At 40.4% G+C, this 20394-nt stretch overlaps 1 protein-coding gene across 1 annotated transcript in view; it reads right to left on the bottom strand.

Annotated features, from left to right (window-relative positions):
• The window catches only part of GLUD1 (glutamate dehydrogenase 1), a 44278-nt gene that overhangs the window by 14727 nt on the left and 9157 nt on the right, over positions 1 to 20394 (bottom strand). Inside the window, exons 2-11 of the mRNA XM_070433195.1 lie at positions 16971 to 17051; positions 15893 to 15948; positions 15099 to 15162; positions 10015 to 10109; positions 4853 to 5032; positions 3623 to 3760; positions 3072 to 3209; positions 2430 to 2510; positions 1462 to 1585; positions 586 to 677 (exon numbers count right to left, since the gene is read on the bottom strand). Of these exons, the coding sequence (XP_070289296.1) occupies positions 586 to 677; positions 1462 to 1585; positions 2430 to 2510; positions 3072 to 3209; positions 3623 to 3760; positions 4853 to 5032; positions 10015 to 10109; positions 15099 to 15162; positions 15893 to 15948; positions 16971 to 17051 (1049 nt within the window). The remainder of the gene's footprint in view (positions 1 to 585; positions 678 to 1461; positions 1586 to 2429; positions 2511 to 3071; positions 3210 to 3622; positions 3761 to 4852; positions 5033 to 10014; positions 10110 to 15098; positions 15163 to 15892; positions 15949 to 16970; positions 17052 to 20394) is intronic.

Here is a 20394-nt window from a genome sequence, read left to right as displayed (position 1 = left end):
TTTCAAAGAGCTGCACCAATCTGCATTGTTATCAGAATAAAGGCACAACCGCTTCACCGCAGACATGGTGAGTAGAAGATCCATCGTTTATGCTCGTTTCATAGATTAAAGAGACCTTATTTTAATTTGTACTCCAACAGTGAGGTTCCACATTTTGTCTCAGTCTATTTCCTCTGACTTGCTTTCCATGCCTTCACACTTTCCTGGTGAGGAAGTTCTCTTTGTGATGTGTGCGTACTACAATATACCCTTGTCAATTGCTAATTACTGTAGGACACCCTTTCTAACCTGTTTTCACTCTTACCCATATAGCAATTCTAATTTTTCATAGTTCTAATTTTTATTTTCATTTCCATTTCTCTGAAGCTTAACCGAGTTAAATTCGCAGTAATGCTTTGCCATTACATTAGCACCACTGTGGAGCCGTCAGCATTGTCAAGGTGCCACAAGCAGAAGAGCCACTAGTTACTTATTTTGAACTGGGATTCTTCCAAGTCCTACGATGACTTTCATGTAGACTTTCATGTAGACCTGAGTCTACAGAGCATGCAGTGTGTGGAAAATGGGACTGTCCCAAGCACTCACCGATATCCTGTCTTGGAACTCTGATGTGGGCACAACAGGAATAGTTCCACCATGCTTCCCAAATTTCCTTTCCAAACTCTCCTGAACTGACACTATGAAAAGCCAAGAGAAGAGAAGACCATGCCATCAGAAAAAGTCAAGCAGCAGCAACAGCTGTCCCCAAATATATTCACAATCCCAAAACCAAGAGTTTTAGAAACCTTCAACATTAATGATATGAAAGGGTTAATCATTTAAAAGGATAAAGTGCTTGGCCAAATTCCTATGTAAAGTGAATTTAGGTCACTGCTCTGTTTCCATAACACCCATTACCAGGGTTTTTCCTTGGCTCTTTAAGAAAAGAAAATGCTGAGGGAAAGAAACGGAAATAGATGGGTCACTTCACCCCAATTCTGAGCAGGCTGAGTAAAGGCACTCAGTTGGAGGTCTTGGTCTTATTTCAGCCTCATGAAAATCCTACTGTTAGCCCTGGAGCCTACTCTTGTCCAAGAAAAACAGTCTTCTCCATCAGAAGACTAAAACATTCTCACCACTACACAGGCCTTTACTCAGAGCAACCAGAGGCAGAAACGGGATGCACACCAATAGGAGCCCCCAGTTTAAACTGATGCTCTTTATTATTACTAACTTGTAGATTATGTTCTTGGAATATTACATTATAAAACAAACATTTGGATATAAATAAGGAAGCTAATATATTGATAAAGAAATTGTATATTTTTGGTCTAAGACTCATAAGCAAAATAATATAGTTTTCTATACTGAAATTAATTTATGTTCTTTAGAATTATAAAAAGGAAACTGGTCTTAAGCTTTGTCCAGCCTTCTAGCTGGCCCAAAAGATTATTTTTGGAGAACAAGATCATCAGAACTTACTGAGCAAGTGGTAGTTAGAATCCCTTTCATATTTGAAGGTCAAACGGCCATAGCTGACATGATTTAGGTTCTTCAGCCACTCAAAGTAAGACACTGTAACTCCCCCGGCATTCAGGTAGAGATCCTACAGACAAAAATTTGTCAGGAAGATGCCAAAGATATAAGATGATGATTTTTAGATAAAAGCTTACAATAAACTAAGAGCTCAATTTTAGTATCAAAGCAGATTAAGTGTCAACCTTTCCAAATACATCTTAGATATCTTAGAACTTCACACTTAAATTTAACAACCCCCCTTTCCAATCCATCCGAGTTGATTTTTTTATTTTACTAATCAAGCATTTAATCAGCTATGGTTAGAGTTTCTTCTCCACCGAAACAGTTTCCTGACAAAACTGCTGCCCACTCCCGTGGGCTGGACTGTCTGGGGAATCTCCCCAGAAGAGCAGCATTCCCTCTACCACCGAAGGCAGTCTAGTTCTGTGAAATTGAATTTTTAAGTGCTTTCAGCAAAGGGGTTCTTTAAAATGATCCCTAAATCCACACTAACTTCCAATTGTCAATAACCTGTTGGTGTTGACCCCACGCTTATCCACTGAAAACATGTTCCTCACATTAGCTTTCTGAGCAAAGCTGCAGGGACATTTGAAATGCATATGGTAAGGGTGGAAAAAGCAATCTTTAATTTTAAGTTAGAATAGTCTAGCACAATACACACTTATATAACCAGGTTCTAAAGAAGGCTAAATACATACTCAAGAAAGAACTTGAAGCTAGAAGAAAATGCTCAGATGAAAATTGACAGGCTTACTATACTAATAATCATGCTTCTATTTTATTTTCTTAAACACAAACTAAAGATGAATTCACTAACAGCTTGGGAAACTAATGATCCTCCCTCCCACAATTCCTTACAAAAACAATTATGATTCCAAGCATATCTAAAAACTGGCAAACAGATGACTTACTGGAATAACCATGATGTTCCGCTCCAGGAAAATCTTATCCGCTTCTGGAGTTGTTGGCCCATTGGCACCTTCAGCGATGATCTGTAAGTCAGGGACACATAGGAATGCCGCCGCCACCACCAAATCCCCTCACTGAGTGCCAAGAGATGTGCACGTATGGGTAGGAGGTTGTAGGAACGAGTAATTCCAGTTTAATCAAATTAATAAAAGTCATCCTGGCCGGTGTGGCTCAGCTGATTGGAGCCGTACATCAAAAGGTTGTGGGTTCCTGGTTGGGGCGTGTGCAGGAGGCAAGTAATCAATGTTTTTCTCTCACGTTGATGTTTCTCTCCCTTCCTCTCTCCAAAGTCAATAAAGTCACTTTGCTCTAAAGTATATAAAACTATTTTTTCACCTTTTGATTTCCATAACTACTTTTTGGAAATTTGGTTTAAAAGGAAATCCACGGTGATGGTTGCACAACTCTGAATATACTAAAAGCCATTAAATTCTACACTTGGGTGAACTGTCTGGTATGTGTATTATATATCCCAATAAAGCCGCAAACAAACAAACAAAAAAGAGGATACCCAAGATGCGCACTTCCTCGACCTTCAATAGCATCCCATTAGGAAGGTCGGACAGTCTCTATTCTGCTTTTACCTTGGCTTTGATTCTGGGTGCATTGGACTTGGTCAGCTGCTTCTCACTGGCAGCAGGGATCAGTATGTCACAGTCGGCCTCTAAGATGCTCCCATCATAAACCTTTGCCTTGGGGAAACCCAGGATTGATCCATGTTGCTGTAATTGATTGAATATCAGAATTAATAGCTGCACCAGAGTTTAAATGCTTACATTTAGTGCCAAATTATATGAAGACAAAGTTATCTTTAAAGTTACATTTTAGCCCTAACCGGTTTGGCTCAGTGGATAGAGCGTCGGCCTGCGGACTGAAGGGTCCCAGGTTCGATTCCGGTCAAGGGCATGTACCTTGGTTGCGGGCACATCCCCAGTGGGGGATGTGCAGGAGGCAGCTGATCGATGTTTCTCTCTATCACTCTCCCTTCCTCTCTGTAAAAAATCAATAAAATATATTTTAAAAAAAAAAGTTACATTTTAAAAAAGCAAGCAATGGAAATAGATTTAAATAAAGCTATTGCAAAACTTGACAATATTCAGGACATTCAACTGCTCAGATATTAGCTTTAACATACCAATTTGAAGTCTTCCAGTTCCTTTGGGTCAATGCCATCTGGATTCCATATACTCCCATCAGATTCACCAACACCAACGCACTTAGCACCAAAGCGATGCAAATATCTCATAGAGTGCAGGCCCACATTACCAAATCCCTGTAAAGAATAATTACGTATGACACACAAAAAAGCAACTTCCTACTACAGACAGATGGTAAGTTATACTCTGTCCAATGCAACTTGACATTCTGCTAAAAGAAATTCTCAAAATCCTTTTGCCAAAAGAAACAATGGACTAAATGGCTTCCCTTCAACAATAAATTTCTATGTTTAGCAATGAGGAACCCAACCCTTTGTTGTCTGTGATAATGAGACCTGAAGGAGTTTAGTCCAGCCGTGGGCAAACTACGGCCCGCTGGCCGGATCCGGCCCGTTTGAAATGAATAAAACTAAAAAAAAAAAAAGGACCGTACCCTTTTATGTAATGATGTTTACTTTGAATTTATATTAGTTCACACAAACACTCCTTCCATGCTTTTGTTCCGGCCCTCCGGTCCAGTTTAAGAACCCATTGTGGCCCTCGAGTCAAAAAGTTTGCCCACCCCTGGTTTAGTCAGTGCAGCCTTGGTGAGTTATAAAGAAATGATAGTGGTGCCAACCATACCACCCAGGTCCCTCATGACCAGATGTCCTTTGGTACTAAAAAGGTAAGTCACTAATTGGGAGGAATATGACTTCTATTTTAAAGTAACATTCAACTTAATTCCTTTAAGTAAAATAATCAAATACCAAACAAATTCTTTCTGTGTACCCCTAATAGTTTAAGTAATTTCCCCTTGTGGATACAGTTTCATTTTTTAAATACCGATCAAAAGAAGTTGGTGATGCCCCGCTGGTGTGGCTCAGTGGTTGAGTGTCAACTTGTGAACCAGGAGGTCACAATTTGATTCCTGGCCAGGGCACATGCCCGGGTTTCAGGCGCGATCCCCAGTGTGGGGCATGCAGGAGGCAGCCAATCAATAAAAACATATTAAAAAACAAAATGAAGTTGGTGATAGCTTCATATGTATCCTAGAGATACTTAAATTGCTTCTAGTCACATAATCATACCAAAGCTCACACAATAAAGGGTGTAGTATTCTGAAAACAACCATTCTAAAACTTAAGAGATTAAAAATAATCAAATTTTAAAAACTGCAAATCTAAAAACAACTTATAAGTTATTCTTTAAGAAACAAAAACTTTTACCTGAACAACAAATGTTTTATCTCCAAACCCTGGTGTCATTCCTAAAATGCTCATGTAAGAGGCTTCATTGATGAAGTTTTCGATTCCATGGAAAACTCCTCGGCCAGTAGCAGAGATCCGTCCGTGGATCCCACCTTGACTGATGGGCTTGCCAGTGACACAGGCATGGGCATTAATATCCTGCAAGAGAAAGCCAGGGCTTCAGAGATGACACCTCAGGAGAATTTCCTACGATGAACCAATGGAGTCAAGGATAGAGCCAAACACATTCGCATGCAACTAAAATACGCTCTTTAGGAGTGACATCAAGAGGCACACGACTCACTCTTTCAGATTTCTGTTCCCAGACTAATATTTCCAATGGGAGGAACAGGGCGTTAGGAATTTAACTAGATTCCTAAAGTACAAATATAATGTCACAAAAATAGGTAGTATTCTCTTTTTTTTATTGATTGTTTCAGAGAGAGAGAGAGAGAGAGAAATATCGATGCAAGAGTGAAACATTGATCAAGCCCACAACCCAGCCATATGCCCTGACTGGGAATCGAACTGGCAACCTTTTGGTGCATGGGACGACACCCAACTGAGCTACACTGGCCAGGGCCAGATAGTATTTTTAATAGCTTAAAAGTATGATTCCTGCCCTAGCCGGTTTGGCTCAGTGGATAGAGCGTCAGCCTGCAGACTGAAGGGTCCCAGGTTCGATTCCGGTCAGGGCATGTACCTAGGTTGCAGGCTCCATTCCTGGCCTGGTCAGGGTGTGTGCAGGAGGCAACCAATCAATGTGTATCACTCTTTGAAATCAACAACAAAAAAAATTTTTTTAAAGTATTATCCCTGGCCGGCCAGGGCCAGCGTGGCTTAGGGGAGGTCACACTTCGATTCCTGGTCAGGGCACATGCTGGGGTTAGAGCTCAACCACCAGTGGAGGCAGCAGGAGGCAGCCAATCAATGATTATCATAATTGATGTTTCTCTTTCTCCCTTCCTCCCTGAAATTAATGAAAATATAACAAAGTATTATTCTTTCAACAAATACTTATATCCTACTTAGGATACATTCAAGCCTTAAGTGTCTTAAAATCTACCATTAAAACTTGAGTACATCACCAAAACAGAGCTTTGAAGGAAGAGGCATTATGGTGCTCTTCAATGGGAAGGCTCAATGTTGTAAAGATATTCTTCTGTCAAACTAATCTACAAATTCAATAAAATACTACTTTTAAAAAAACACTTAAAAACAAATAAACTCAAGTTTGCCTAAAAAGAAGTGGGCCCTAGCTGGTTTGGCTCAGTGGATAGAGTGTTGGCCTTCGGACTGAAAGGTCCCGGGTTCGATTCTGGTCAAGGGCACATGCCCGGGTTGCAGCTCGATCCCCAGTAGGGGGTGTGGAGGAGGCAGCTGATGGATGATTTTTTCTCATCATTGATGTTTCCATCTTTCCCGCTCCCTTCCTCTCTGAAATCAATCAATCAATCAATCAATCAATATATATATATATAAAAGAAGTGGGCCAACAAAAGTACTCAAGGAAAAAAATGGCATTTATACAAGTAATACAGTTCTCAGTTCTGTATTACTGAGAACAAAATAATTCGGGGCAACATGGAATAGTTACCAAAATAAGAAAACCTACTAACCTAGAAATTCTACTTCAAGGAAGAATAGACAAATTGGATTAGTGAGACAAGAAACTGGGCAGTCCAGTTATACACAGAAAATCAATAAAAATGAAGAAAGCATCTTACATGATGGCTAAGGTACAAATTATTTAATAAGCTTAAGGCAATTTGCTACCCATGTGAAACAAGATAAAGTGCCTTACTTCACAACTTACCCCTACCGCCCAATAGATATCCTAGCTTGATGAGTTAAAAAGTGATTTGGTGTTTTTCTGTATTGTTTAAATATTTTTACAGGGAGGACTGAGAACTGTATTACTCGTATAAATGCCAACAGAAAGAAAAAAATTAATGAAGAAAAAACAGCAGTCTTGTAAAGTGATTTACAGAACTAATTTTCCCACAGTCTCTCCCATGAATAATGAACACTTAGAAATGCAGAACTGCAAGCCTAGTGCCAAGTGCTTTAAACAGTGGAAATGCGAATGCCAGCACCGACAGGCATGGTGCCAGTCCTGGCCCCCAGCAAACCTAATTGCCCTGGAAGCCCAGGGAGAACACTGGCTCTTCCAGGTGGGGCTAGACAACAGGAGCCGTGTGGTTCAGGTTCACGCCTGGAAATAACAAAACTATGCTTCCTTATTGTCCCGATTTTGAATTTCCGATCATTTTAAGGAAAAATCTTTATTAGAACAGCCTCAGGTTTCAGTTGGCAATGCCTCACAAACATCCTTTTGCTGTCACCACGGGGAATGAGCTATGAATAACCAATATCCTTGTCCACTACTCTGCACTCTTCAATCTAGCGTCTTGCTTAAAAAGAACAAGAGGCCTGGCTGAGCGTAGACCTATGAACCAGGTCACGGTTCGATTCCTGGTCAGGGTACATGCCTGGGTTGCGGGCTTGATCCCCAGTAGGGAGTGTGCAGGAAGCAGCCGATGGATGTTTCTCTCTCATCATTGATGTTTCTCTCTCTCTCCCTTCCTCTCTGAAATCAATTAAAAATATATATAAGAACAAGAGATCATACCCAGAGCTCACTGAACACAAAAGGTGACATGTAAGACTGGCACTTCTAAAATTCTTGGTTGAATTTGCCCGTAAAATCACCCATGCCTTGTGTTTTCCTTATGAAAAGATGTTATTTATGCTTTTTATAAATAATAAACTCTACTTTAAAAATATTTTTATTGATTTCAGAAAGGGAGATGGAGAGAGAGCTAGAAACATCAATAAGAGAGAATCATTGATGGGCTGTTTCTGGCATGCCCTCTACTGGGGATCGAGCCTGCAACCCGGGCATGTGCCCTTGACTGGAATCGAACCTGGGACCCTTCAGTCCACAGGCTGATGCTCTATCTACTGAGCTGAACCAGGTAGGGCATAACCTCTACTTTTTATTAGCTTTGTGGCTCTTCAAATTTTCTATTCCATCTTGTGTCACCTTAAAAAAATTTTTTTAGGAATTCATCCATTTCATTTATGTTGTAAATTTGTTATTGAATAAATTCACTTATAAAAAAAGATCCTATTTGGGAATGACAGTCAAACCAAATTCTTTGTCATATAAATGTCTCATACTGCTGTTTTATTTCAGGGGATTTATGTAACTGACCTGGTACAGTATTTATAAATATAAACACTCCTTTGTGCTAAGGGCAGTATATGGTTATTCATTTCATTCTCATGGCTGTCTCATGAAGGAAGTAGTATTATTATTGCCATGTGACAGAGGAGGAAGTGGAGGCACTGCCACAGGTCAGAGCTGGTGTGCGAAGGAGCCAATCTAGAATCCAGGCTGCATGCCCATGTCCCCCTACAGATTGCACCCAGGGATCCAGACTGATCTCTGCGAACAACAAACATCTTCCTCGTGGGACAACAGCCATCTTTCTAATTGTCTTCCGTTTTTCTTCAAGTGTGGAAACTACTCTTCACGCCCCACTCCCCCTCTCCACTGCCCCTGCCCCACTCCCCCTCTCCACTGCCCCTGCCCCACTCCCCCTCTCCACTGCCCCTGCCCCACTCCCCCCTCCACTGCCCCTGCCCCACTCCCCCTCTCCACTGCCCCTGCCCCTGCACTGGCTCCAGGACAAGCCAGTTGCTGAACTGGTTTCTCTTCAGAAACCCCCCCTCCCCAACACCCACAACTCATTCTTTATAACTGAGTGCTTTCTTCCCTTCAGTAACTCCAATGCTAGGACGGGCTAACATCACTGTCTTTCTGGGCTCGTTACAGGCTCCCGCCCCCCAACAATCCCATTCGCTACCACACACAGAGTGAAGCTTCAAAGGCACACTGAGCTGTGTCACACACTCACTCCAATTAGTGCTGCATTAGTTCCCTCTGCATGCAGGACAGAGACCAAATAATCTGGTCTGACCCTGCTCTGGGGACCTCTCTCAGGCCCTACAATCTCGCTCTCTACTCTGGCCACCATGGTCTCCTCCAAAGCCACCTCCTGCACGTGCGAACTGTCACCCAGGCCCGTCCTTCCGCTTCTACCCTCCCCCTCCCTTACTTAGTTGACGCCTACTCATCCTTAAAGAAGGCCTCTCTAAGCTGATCTCCTAGACGTGGCCAGGCTCCCACTGTTCTTTCCACAGCATCGGAACTTGTGGCATTCACCACAATTGTACTGAGCACCTTGTTACACGTAGCCTTGCACGTAGTAGGTGCTCCATATATTTTAAGTGAATGTCTTTTCCTTAAATGTTTGTTTTTCAGGGTTTAATACCTTTCAAGGACAGAAAGTTAGTTTTCTTCTCGGGTTCTGTATCAGAGGCATCACTTCTGCTCAAGTCCTTCTGGTTCTCTCCGACTCGACATGGTCTTTTTCCTTGATTCCAACGTCCTACCCAGTCTTGCCAAACTGATGTCTGCCAGGTGCCAATGCTGCCCCCAGCCCCTGTGCAGGAGGTTCTCCCTTTGCTAGTGCAGCCCGACACTGCCTGCAGCCCTCCCCCAGGGAAGAGTCAGCATCAAAGGCTCCCATCTGACCAGCAGGGAGAACAAAACCCCAAGGTTTCATAGTTTTGTCCTAGTCCATGTACCTTTTCCCTCTCTTACAACCTTTCTAAATATGCCTTCTCCTCAGACCATCTGAGCTCTACTCCAACTCCCCAAATCTCCCGCTGTCCAAATTCCACCCATTTACAACTTCTAACCCAAACACCACTCCCAGGAAGCCTTGTTTCAGAAACCACAGCTCTCTATCCTTGCACCCACTATCTCCACACCTTATTTGCTTATGCCTCAATTTGCCTCAATAGGAAGGTGAGTCACCCAGTAGGTGATCCCTCTCAGAGGGCACCATCCCGGCATCCAGGATAGGGAGGCATATAAAGCAAAAAGCTCAACCCACGTTCCCTACATTTATGATTTAAGACTAGAGACCAAAGTAAAATCACATGCAAATCAAGGTATGATTAAAGGAGAGGAGAAAAGCCCGGTGAATTCTCCGTTTTCACATATAACACAACTTGTTCCTTCTTGTAGACAGCAAATGAAGCCCTGGGGCCTCTGGGTGGGTACTCACATAGTGCCCGATGGTGCTAGCATAGGTGTCCGCAATCCAGGACATCTCTCGCTCACCCGTGCTCATGTCTGGGGCAGGCACGTCAATGCCCGGACCTGGGGGCACAGGGAAAAGCATTGCACCAGTCTTGCAGATAAACTCATCTCAAACACAAAGGCCTTTGTAATTCTCTAACAAAGCTACTGTGGCTAGGGAACTTCAGATTTCACTTAGGAAATGAAGTTATGGTGATATTTACTAAACGTTTCACTACCAAATTTATACACACACAATGTTACATGGAAATTCCTTCCACTGGCATTTAGGTGCAGTATAAGCCACTCAATAGGCTTCTGTACGTGCCGGCATTGGCAATCAGTCCCGTCTTGGGATCTCAGTTCCTTAAACTGCAGCCAGATAACAACGCCATCGGCTCTGATGAAGAGGGCTGTTGTGGGCAGAGAGTACTTTTGTGTGAGAGAGCACGGTACCATACCTTACTCAGGTGTAAGATCTCCTCCGCTAACAAAAGGAGGAAAAAGGACATTGCTAAAGCAGTTATGTTAAGCCCACATTACTTTTACACATTATGGAATGCTGCTCTGACCTATTCAAAGCTTACTCGGTGTACATAAAGTTTTAGGCCTTGGCTTTCAATTCCTCAGACCACAGTAAACAAAAATAACAAGTTAGCTCAAAAGCAGCAATAGGTATCAATGACTATACACAGTGAAATTCAGATAAAAATGTGTTGCCCGGCTGGCATGGCTCAGTGGTTGAGCGTCGACCTATCAAGTAGGAGGTCATGGTTCAATTCCCAGTTAGGGCACATGCCCGGGTTTCGGGCTCGATCCCCAGTGGGGGATGTGCAGGAAGCAGCCAATCAATGATTATCTCTCATCATTGATGTTTCTCTCTCCCTCTCCCTTCCTCTCTGAAATCAAATAAAATACATTAAAAAAAATGTGTTAAATGATGCTCACTCAAATATGTAAAGGCAGAAATATGTAGAAATACTTCTACCAAAGAAAGTGAGAATAAAAGGATGATCTATGCCCATGTAAATGACTTAGCACCATCACCAAAACAGACATGAAAAAAAATGCAGGTTTCATACACCATGTATATGTTCCTATGTACATATATCTCTCTGTGTCTCTATGTATAATACCTATGCACAAACTCATATGCATACATGTGTATAGAGTTTGGAAACATATGCACAAACTTGCTCACTCTTTGGATTTCATTCTTTTTTACAGCTTTCTATATTGTTTCAACTGAATAATAAAAACTCATTGTCCCCAAGAAACCAGAAACACCAATCAGAAAGGATATATGCACCCCTATGTTCATAGCAGCACAATTTACAATAGCTAAGATTTGGAAACAGCCTAAGTGCCCATCAGCAGATGAGTGGATTAAAAAACTGTAGTATATCTATCTACACAATGAAATACTATGCTGCTGTAAAAAAGAAGGAACTTTTACCATTTGCAACAGCATGGATGGAACTGGAGAGCATTATGCTAAGCGAGATAAGCCAGTCGGAGAAAGACAAATATCACAGGATCTCACTCATAAACTCACTCATATGTGGGATATAATGAGCAACATAATTTGATGAACAAAAATAGATTCAGAGACAAATGGTAGGGGAGGTGGGGGGTTAGAAAGCAACCAAAGAACTTGTATGCATGCATATTAGCATAACCAATGGACACAGACACTGGGGCAGTGGGGGCTTGCCTGGGGTGGGAATGGCTGGGGGGGGTGGGGTGGGGGAGGGGCAATGGGGGGAAAAGGAGACATAGGTAAAACTTTAGACAATAAAAACAAAACAAAACAAAAAACTCATTGTCTTTATAAAAAGAAAAACACAACTTAAAAAATGGTTAAACTGCCTGGCCGGTGTGGCTCAGTGGTTGAGCGTCAACCTATGAACCAAGAGGTCACAGTTCAATTCCCGGTCAGAGCACATGCCCTGGTTGTGGGCTTGATCCCCAGAGCGGGGGGTGCAGGAGGCAGGCGATCAATGACTCTCTCTCATCGTTGATGTTTCTCTCTCTACCTCTCCCTTCCTCTCTGAAATCAATTAAAAACATATTTTTAAAAAATGGTTAAACTATTAAGTCTCTCCAAAATAAAGATCATTCTAAGAATTGTATTCAAGTTCTTTCTATAATATTTACTTTTAAACCAGCAATATAAGGTACATTTTAAGGTTCTACATTTCAGGGGCCAAGGTCCTAGACACTGCACTGTTTTGTACAAGTTAGGATGCAATGGATAAAAAACTGGTATAAGACAACTTTGAAATGACCACGGTTTACTTCTCTCACTCTGCCCTCCTCCCCAACTCAATCTGGAACTCTATACCCTGGTAGCTTTTTTAAGGCATCTTATAAATCTCATGAAATCTAAATGTCCAAACCTACCCTCACCCCACACGACTCTCATGCTTGGAAGGAGTAACGCTATATTCTAGCCTCATCCTCTGACAAAAGGGCACTAATGGGAACATTAGGTTACTGCATGGGTATTTTTTTTTTACAAAGTAAAAGATTGTAAACTTAACAGTTTATAAAGAGGATATCTAAATTCATACAATTAACATCCTATTTCACAAATTAAAAAAATATAGGAGAGGAAAGAATACTTCTTGACTTATTCTATTGGCCTCTACTATCCTGATATCAAAGACTTCACAAGAGCCCTAGTCGGTTTGGCTCAGCGGATAGAGCGCCGGCCTATGGACTGAAGGGTCCTGGGTTCGATTCTGGTCAAGGACACATACCTCAGTTGTACACTTGATCCCCAGCCCTGGTCGGGGCAAGTGCTCCGACAACCAATCTATGTGTCTCTTATACTGATTGGTGTTTCTCTCTGTTTCTCCTCCTCCCTTCCACTCTCTCTAAAAATATCTTTGGGTGAGGATTAACAACAATAATAAAAGACCTCACAAGAATCCTGCAGACTAATATTCCTTAGAATATCAAAAAGAATAAAAAACTTATGAATAAACTTTCAAAAGGTAGTTTAAGACTTGTACTCTGAAAACTATAAAATATCACTGAAAGAAATCAAAGACCTAAACAAGTGGAATATTCAGTGTTCATGGACTGGAAGACTTGATATGGTTTTGATAGCAACACTCCACTGTTTTCAGATTCAATGCTATCCCTCGCAACATCCCAGCTGAATTTTTTTTGCAGAAATTGTAAAGCTCATCCAATGTGAGAGGGCCAGGAGTCAGACTCGGGTTAAAATTGCAACCTGAAACTGTGGAGAGGGAAGTCAGAAAAGAAGAGAAATAACTTAAATTCCACAGGTTTTCCCAGGACTAGTTCTGTGCCCTGGAGGGAGAGAGAGAAATCCTGCTTCCATCTTATGCTACGAAGCTTGCTAGCCCAGAGGTTCGGGTTAGTTGCACTGTGGGTTAATAAGGAATGAGGCTTTTGCACAAAAGAAGTCAAATTGCTAGTACTTAAGCTTTCAGTGTTTCAAGGAATCACTTTTTAACCTTTGGAACTATAAGATACTTGTCAATATAGAGAAAATTAAGTTGAATACACTCTGGATAATGGGCAATAACTACAACTTAATAAAGTATAATATAACTCAAGACTATTAAATACTTCTGAGATTTCAGAGAAGAGGAAATGACACAAAAAATTCTGAATACTATCAATTGGCTGAACATGACTTCAATTCACAAATCTCAGGATGAGTAGGCACTCCTGTGCAGGAGGCAGTCAGCTCACTAACTCGTGTAAGCCCACAGTGGTGTTCAAGAAGAGGAGGCATGCCAAGAATCCAAATGCCTTTGAAATACATTCACGATAGGTCAAATCTAGTCAAGTTCTAGTATGATCTATACTTATTTTTATTAGTTTATTTAAGTCATACCCTTCTTCCCCCTCCCCCCTAAAAAATAGGGCCAATTTCACAATAGGGATATCTTAAGTTCATAGGAATTTATGAACAGAGGGGGGAATATTGGGGAGAAAATCACAGGGACAGGAATAGAGAAAAAGTAGATCTTTCCTGTTAGTCTTCTTTAGTTTGACTATGTTGAAAAGGCAAACATTCTAGTAAGTAATTTGGTTTATTTTATTAAAACAAATGAAAACATTTCTAGAACAAGAAAAGAAATATATAGACTCAGTGCTTGCTAATTAAAGACTGAATATTCATATATCACAGAAAAGAATATTCCTATTTCTCAAAAAGAACATATGACACAGGTAATTATTAGTATGATCTAAAACAGTGATGGCGAACCTATGACACGCATGTCAGAGGTGACATGCGAACTCATTTTTTTGGTTGATTTTTCTTTGTTAAATGGCATTTAAATATATAAAATAAATATCAAAAATATAAATCTGTTTTACTATGGTTTCAATTATCAAAAAATTGATATATGTGACATGGCACCAGAGTTAAGTTAGGGTTTTTCAAAATGCTGACACGCCGAGCTCAAAAGGTTCGCCATCACTGATCTAAAACATCAACCAAATGAGGATTCAGTACCTTCAGAAATTTAGTCTGGCAAAAGCTCCCAGAAACAAACAACAAGAATGTCAGGAGCCCTCAAAATCAGCCAGTGGCAGCAGGGAGCCACCAGTGTGAGCCTCCCATGTCGGCCTGGCCCACTGCTTTGAAGACACAGGCATGCTTAAGCCTCCAATTTCAAAAGGCACCAGATTTTTCACTGCTATCAGGGTTACTACTGTAAAACTGCCTTTTACAGATGTGAAAATTTTTATAATACAGTTATCATTTAGTTCCTAAAAATATGGCCCCGGTGTTTCTGAAAGTTACAATAGACTGTAAAATGCTGTTAGAGGACCAGAACCCTTCACTGTGTCCAAGGAGAAGAGGTGGAGTAGCCTCTCCTGGTGTCCAAACTGCACACTGGGAACTGGAATTTCCTACGAGAGACGTGTCATAAAGAGGCCTGGGTATCTCACCATATTCCTCACAGAACCCATCTCTCTCTCAAAGTAAGAAGGGAGCCCTATCCATGCACCGGTTCAAATTAAGACAATTACTTTTGAGATGGCCCCATTCTATGTGGAAACCTCCATGGCAACACATACCAATAAAGCCCTTCTTTGCCAATTCCATGGTGAACCTCCTTGTGATCTTTTCCAACTCATTATCCTGTAAAGAGAAAAACCAAAAACAACAAAAAAGACTTTGATAGGAAAGCCACCTGTAGAAAAGCTAGTTGCATCATATTTTCTATTTATAGAACATTTTCATATAGCTTCTTGTTTTTTTTTCAGAACTCATAAAGCAGGCATTTTAAAGATAAAGAAATGAGAGATCAAAAATTAGGTTATACAAACAACAGAAGTAGGGCTCAAATCTTAGTTCCTGTTCTCTTTATGAATATAAAATCATATGAGCACTCCCTATGGTCTATTTTCATTTAAAGGGAAAATTTTTAAAAGAATAAAATCACATATTTATTATGATTGTGTACAGATGTTAATTTGGTACTATGAAAAGCATAACAACAACTAGCTTAATTACCTTGGAACTGAGCATAAACAGTAAGATTTTTATCAGATTAGGTAAGATATTTATCACTAGAATCTTGAGATCCTGATACACAAATCTCAGATCATAGTAACTTATAAATATAAATATAAGTGCCTAAGAATATGAAGGTATTAATTACCTTTTAACCAAGTATGAAAACTGACATTAAGCAGATGACCTTTTATATGGCAAACACTCAACGAGTTATTTACTTGCTTTTCCATTCCTTTTAAAAGGAACAGAGACCATTAACCTCACTGGTATTAGGGGAGGGGGGCATAGACACCTAGTAATTTCAAGTCCTTTGCCAATGCACCACATGCACAGATGTCATGGTGATACTTACGGAATAGTTCTTGGGGTTGATCTTAACACCAGCTTTGGCACCCCCAAATGGCACATCTGAAAAAGAAGGCTGAAAGTTGTTATTCCAAAGAAAGGATAACAAACTTAAAAAGGAAGAAAGCACTATGCAACATTACAAAGATGTGCATGATTTAAGCTTTAATTTCAGAAAATTCAAGCAATAAACCCATATTGACCTCTTCTAAAATGTTGCACTTTAAAATTCTAATGAACAGAAATTATAAACCCAGGCAAGTTACAATGCATACTTCATCAGTGTGCTTGACTATTTCTGAAAGCAAATAGCATACTTATTTTCCTTCTGCTATTATGCACCAGATTATATGGAAAGGGCCTTAAACAAAGGTCTATACTTAAAGAAAATCCAATTAGATGGTATAAAAAGTTCCCCATTTGAAAACAGGTTAAATCTAGCCCTGGCCGGTGTGGCTCTATTGGTTGAATGTCGCCCCATGTACTAAAAGGTTGCCAGTTTGATTCCGGTCAGGGCACATGCCCAGGTTGTGGTGTGTATGGGAGGCAACTGATCAATGTTTATCTTTCTCTCTCTCTTTCCCTCTAAAATCAATTTTAAAAACATTAAAAAAGACTAAATCTTGCCCTAACCGGTTTGGCTCAGTGGAGAGAGCGTCGGCCTGCTGACTGAAAGGTCCCAGGTTTGATTCCGGTCAAGGGCATGTACCTTGGTTGCAGGCACATCTCCAGTAGGGGGTGTGCAGGAGGCAGCTGATTGATGTTTCTCTCTCATTGATGTTTCTAACTCTCTATCCCTCTCCCTTCCTCTCTGTAAAAAGTCAATAAAAATATATATAAAAAAGACTAAATCTTAATTAAGACTAATTAAAAAATGATGTAAGCCTTGTGTATTCAGAGAACCTTCCTCTCCTCACCCACTGCCAGCCTCTCTTAACCAAGAAATGAACTGTGAAACAAAACTGTGAAACAAAACAAATCAGTTCTGATAAAATATATTTCTCCAACAGCTTAAAAGTAACCTCGTAAATAAACGTATTTCCCTAAAGAGCTCTCATTAGGTAACAACAAAAGAGATCACTTACCAACCACTGCGCACTTATATGTCATCAGAGAAGCCAAAGCTTTCACTTCATCTACACTCACATCAGTGCTGTAACGAATACCTGTAGTGTTTAAAAAAAGGGAGGGGAGTGAGAAAGAAAGGAATGCATTTAGAACATCCTAACAGGTTAAAAAATAATGCGACACATAGAAAATGTCCCCTCTTTTTACATTTTACACCCTGGTTATTTCCAAGAAGCTAACGATGAAAAGTCAATATGAAAGGCCAGAGAGAAAGCTGCGAAGTCGACACCCAGAAACCACTCCAGGACGAGCACTGACGTGGGGTGTAAGCATTCTGATAAAAAGAAAAAGACTGGTGTTGAAGCCCCTTTTGCTCTCTGGCAGGAGTAGCTAAGAGCATCAAATAGAGTTCCTGGGGATTTAGAGAGGAATAAGAACCTGTCCTTCAGTGACTGACAATCCAGTAAGAAGTTATAGTAACTACGATTTCACAAGAAAGAAATTACCTTCAAATAAATGATTTTTACACTTTTAGGAATGCAACTAACTCAAAGTTTTATTTTATTTTACTTTTTGGTTTGGGTGATTTGGTAGTGGGGAGTTCAAGGAATTTGCTTTCTGACGACATAAAGATATGGGCAAATGGATAGTCAACAAGTACGACAGATCTAACTTCGGTATCAGGAGGCTAAATAGAGGTTTTAGCTCCAAATGGGTATATTCAGAGAACCTTCCTCTCCTCACCCACTGCCAGCCTCTCTTAACCAAGAAATGAGAGAGCTGAGAAAGCCATTTCTCCTTCCTGGGGACAAGCAATTCTTTTCACTCTTTCTGCAAGGATGGGTGGGTGGCCAACCAGATAGGCAACTTTAAGTCTTAGTGCCCCTGTATTTAGAAGGATAGGTGTTTGGTAGAGGGGACACAGAAGTTAGGTATGCCCACCACTTAGGTTTTAGGAGTCCTGATCAATCACCCTTCTAAGTTGTGTAGGGTTAAGCCATGTTGTGCACTCCATAGTCCATTGCTTCTTAACCCCAAGGAAGAAGGCCTGAGTGTTTGCGCACTGGTTGGGGCTCCCTGACACTGTGTGTGTTTGTGCATCATCAAGGGTATCTGGATGAAGCTGGGTACAACTTCCACTGAGAGGCACAGGAAATGGGGGACCCAAGGACATCTCAAAGAATTCTGGAGAAAAAGAATTCCAGATAGATATATCTAATATCTAATGAATTGGCAGTTTAAGGAAACTTCCCTTGTCATTTTTAAAAGCTAGTTTCTTATGTCTCAGAAAACATCTATTTATACATAAATTATGTTTTAAGATAATTTTATCTATTGTGTATGTGATCATAAACAGCAAATTCTGAAGCTGAACATGTGTCTGTAGTTTATTAGAAAAATAAAATGATTACATTTAGAGAGGTGACCTCTTAGAATCTTACATAGAATGGGTTCTCAGAACATCTGTGGAATAAACTTGTTATTAAGATGCTAAGACTGAGAAATAACAGGTGTATTATTATTTTTTAGCAAATAGCCAATGTCTGCAAAGCCTTGCTTCCTTCTCCATTTCTCAGGTCCCTGTTACAAACTTTTCATTCCAAGAAGCCCTCCCTGACCATCCTACTTAAAATAGCACCTCTTCCACACCCCCACTTTCTAGCCCCTTCTATCTTACTTTATGTTTTACCACTGACTTTGTTATCTACTTGTTGACCTCCTGGCTTGCCCATGAAGACTGCTTTATTTACTGCTTTAATTCCTGATGTTTCATACAGGAAATGGCATGTATTAGACACTCAAACACATGTTGAATAATATATGAATATTTCTTGACACTTAAAACTTAAGGTGGAAAGAGAAAAGCCAGGGCCACTAAATTCTGATATACATGTAAGTTCTACATAATTCACCGGAAGTGCGAAGATGAAAAAGTATTGAAAAGCTAAAGTACTAGCACCTAAAATATACTACAGACGAAAACAATGACATTTATAACATTAAGACCAAGGATTTGCATTGAGGCCTGTGCAGGTCCCAACCTGTCCATGGTCTGGCGTTGTTATCTGCCTCATAAAGCAAAGCAGAGGGTTTATCTTCTGGGAAGACCAAGTTGTCTCCTCCAAGCCTCTACATAGAAAAACAAAACAAAACAACCCAAGTACTGTGTCTTTAAATGAAATGAGGAAATGGCGTTAGGCCATGGGCCTGGCTTGGATGCAGTGTCCAGCTCTTCCTAAGCAGGGCCCCAGCGGGCCGGGCCGGGAGCACCTGCTCACCTGGGGAGGTGCGAGCACTGCTCCTCGGCTTCGTGTCAGGATTGCACAGGACAATGCGTGTGAGGCTTAATGAACCTTGATTTCCTTTTTTCTCAAGATAAATTCATGGGGATAGTAAGATAGCTTACTATTAGTTAGTATTCCTCCTATTCCACATACAGCACGTTTTTCATTACCTTTAGAGCCCATGGAAGTAGTCACTAAGTCATTTTAATTTTGCTTGCTGTCTTAACACATTGCGGACCAGTAATTTTATTGCTAGCTTTACTCAGTGGCCAGATAAGTTTCCATTGAACGAGTACAAAAAACGTTTTAAAATTAAATATCCATTGCATTTTGAAGTTATTTATTACATGTTCTTACAAGCTAATGTCTTTTTAAAGTATGATACTTTGTAAAACACTGTGTAATATGCAGTGAGAATTCTCATGATCCATCTGCAATGTGTTAAGTGGGGGAAAATGTTACTTTCCCTTACTCAGTGTTTATAATTAGTATATTCACCAGGAAACAAAATGTCTTGAAATACTAATACTCATAAGTCAGATAGCAATACTAATACAATAGGCATCCCTTGTGTTTTGAGTTATGTCTCCTCACTTTTACGAAAGACCTACACCAGTGCCTGTTTAGGTTAACAGAAAGAAATCCAAAGAAATTTTCACTTTTACGAAAAACTGAAAAATGTTCAGCATGTTTTGTAATGAGTGTTACAGGGGCAGCACACACCCAGAGCAGTGAGTGGCACTGCTTTTAATATGTTAGTGTTATTTAGGTTTTGTGTTATTTGGTCTGTCTGTTATTTTTTGGGTCTGGGAGTGCTCAAATTTTTCCCCATATAAATTGATGGGGAAATTAATGGTAACTGCTTCTTCGATTTACACCATTTTGGCTTATAAAAGGTTTCATAGGAACACTATTTTTTTGATAGCTTTTGGAGAGCAGGTGAAACTTGTCTTATAGACATAAATGTTAATTAGAAACTAGACCTCTCCTTCTACAAAAGGGTATAAATAAAATGTCTAATTCATTGCAAAAATCCTGGAATGATGAGTCAGAAACTGTGCACGTAGAACAAAAAACATGTTTCCAATAGTTAGAACACAGGAACTCTGGTTTGTAAAGTGAAATTTTCTTCCCTAGCCACACCCATTTAGAGATT

Source organism: Myotis yumanensis, unplaced genomic scaffold (genome assembly GCF_028538775.1).
Source record: "Myotis yumanensis isolate MYYU_CA2020_CCGP unplaced genomic scaffold, mMyoYum1.0.hap1 SCAF_13, whole genome shotgun sequence".
In the NCBI taxonomy this organism is placed as follows: domain Eukaryota; kingdom Metazoa; phylum Chordata; class Mammalia; order Chiroptera; family Vespertilionidae; genus Myotis; species Myotis yumanensis.
Note: the sequence above shows the minus strand (reverse complement) of the source record. Positions and strands in the feature narration are given on the sequence as shown.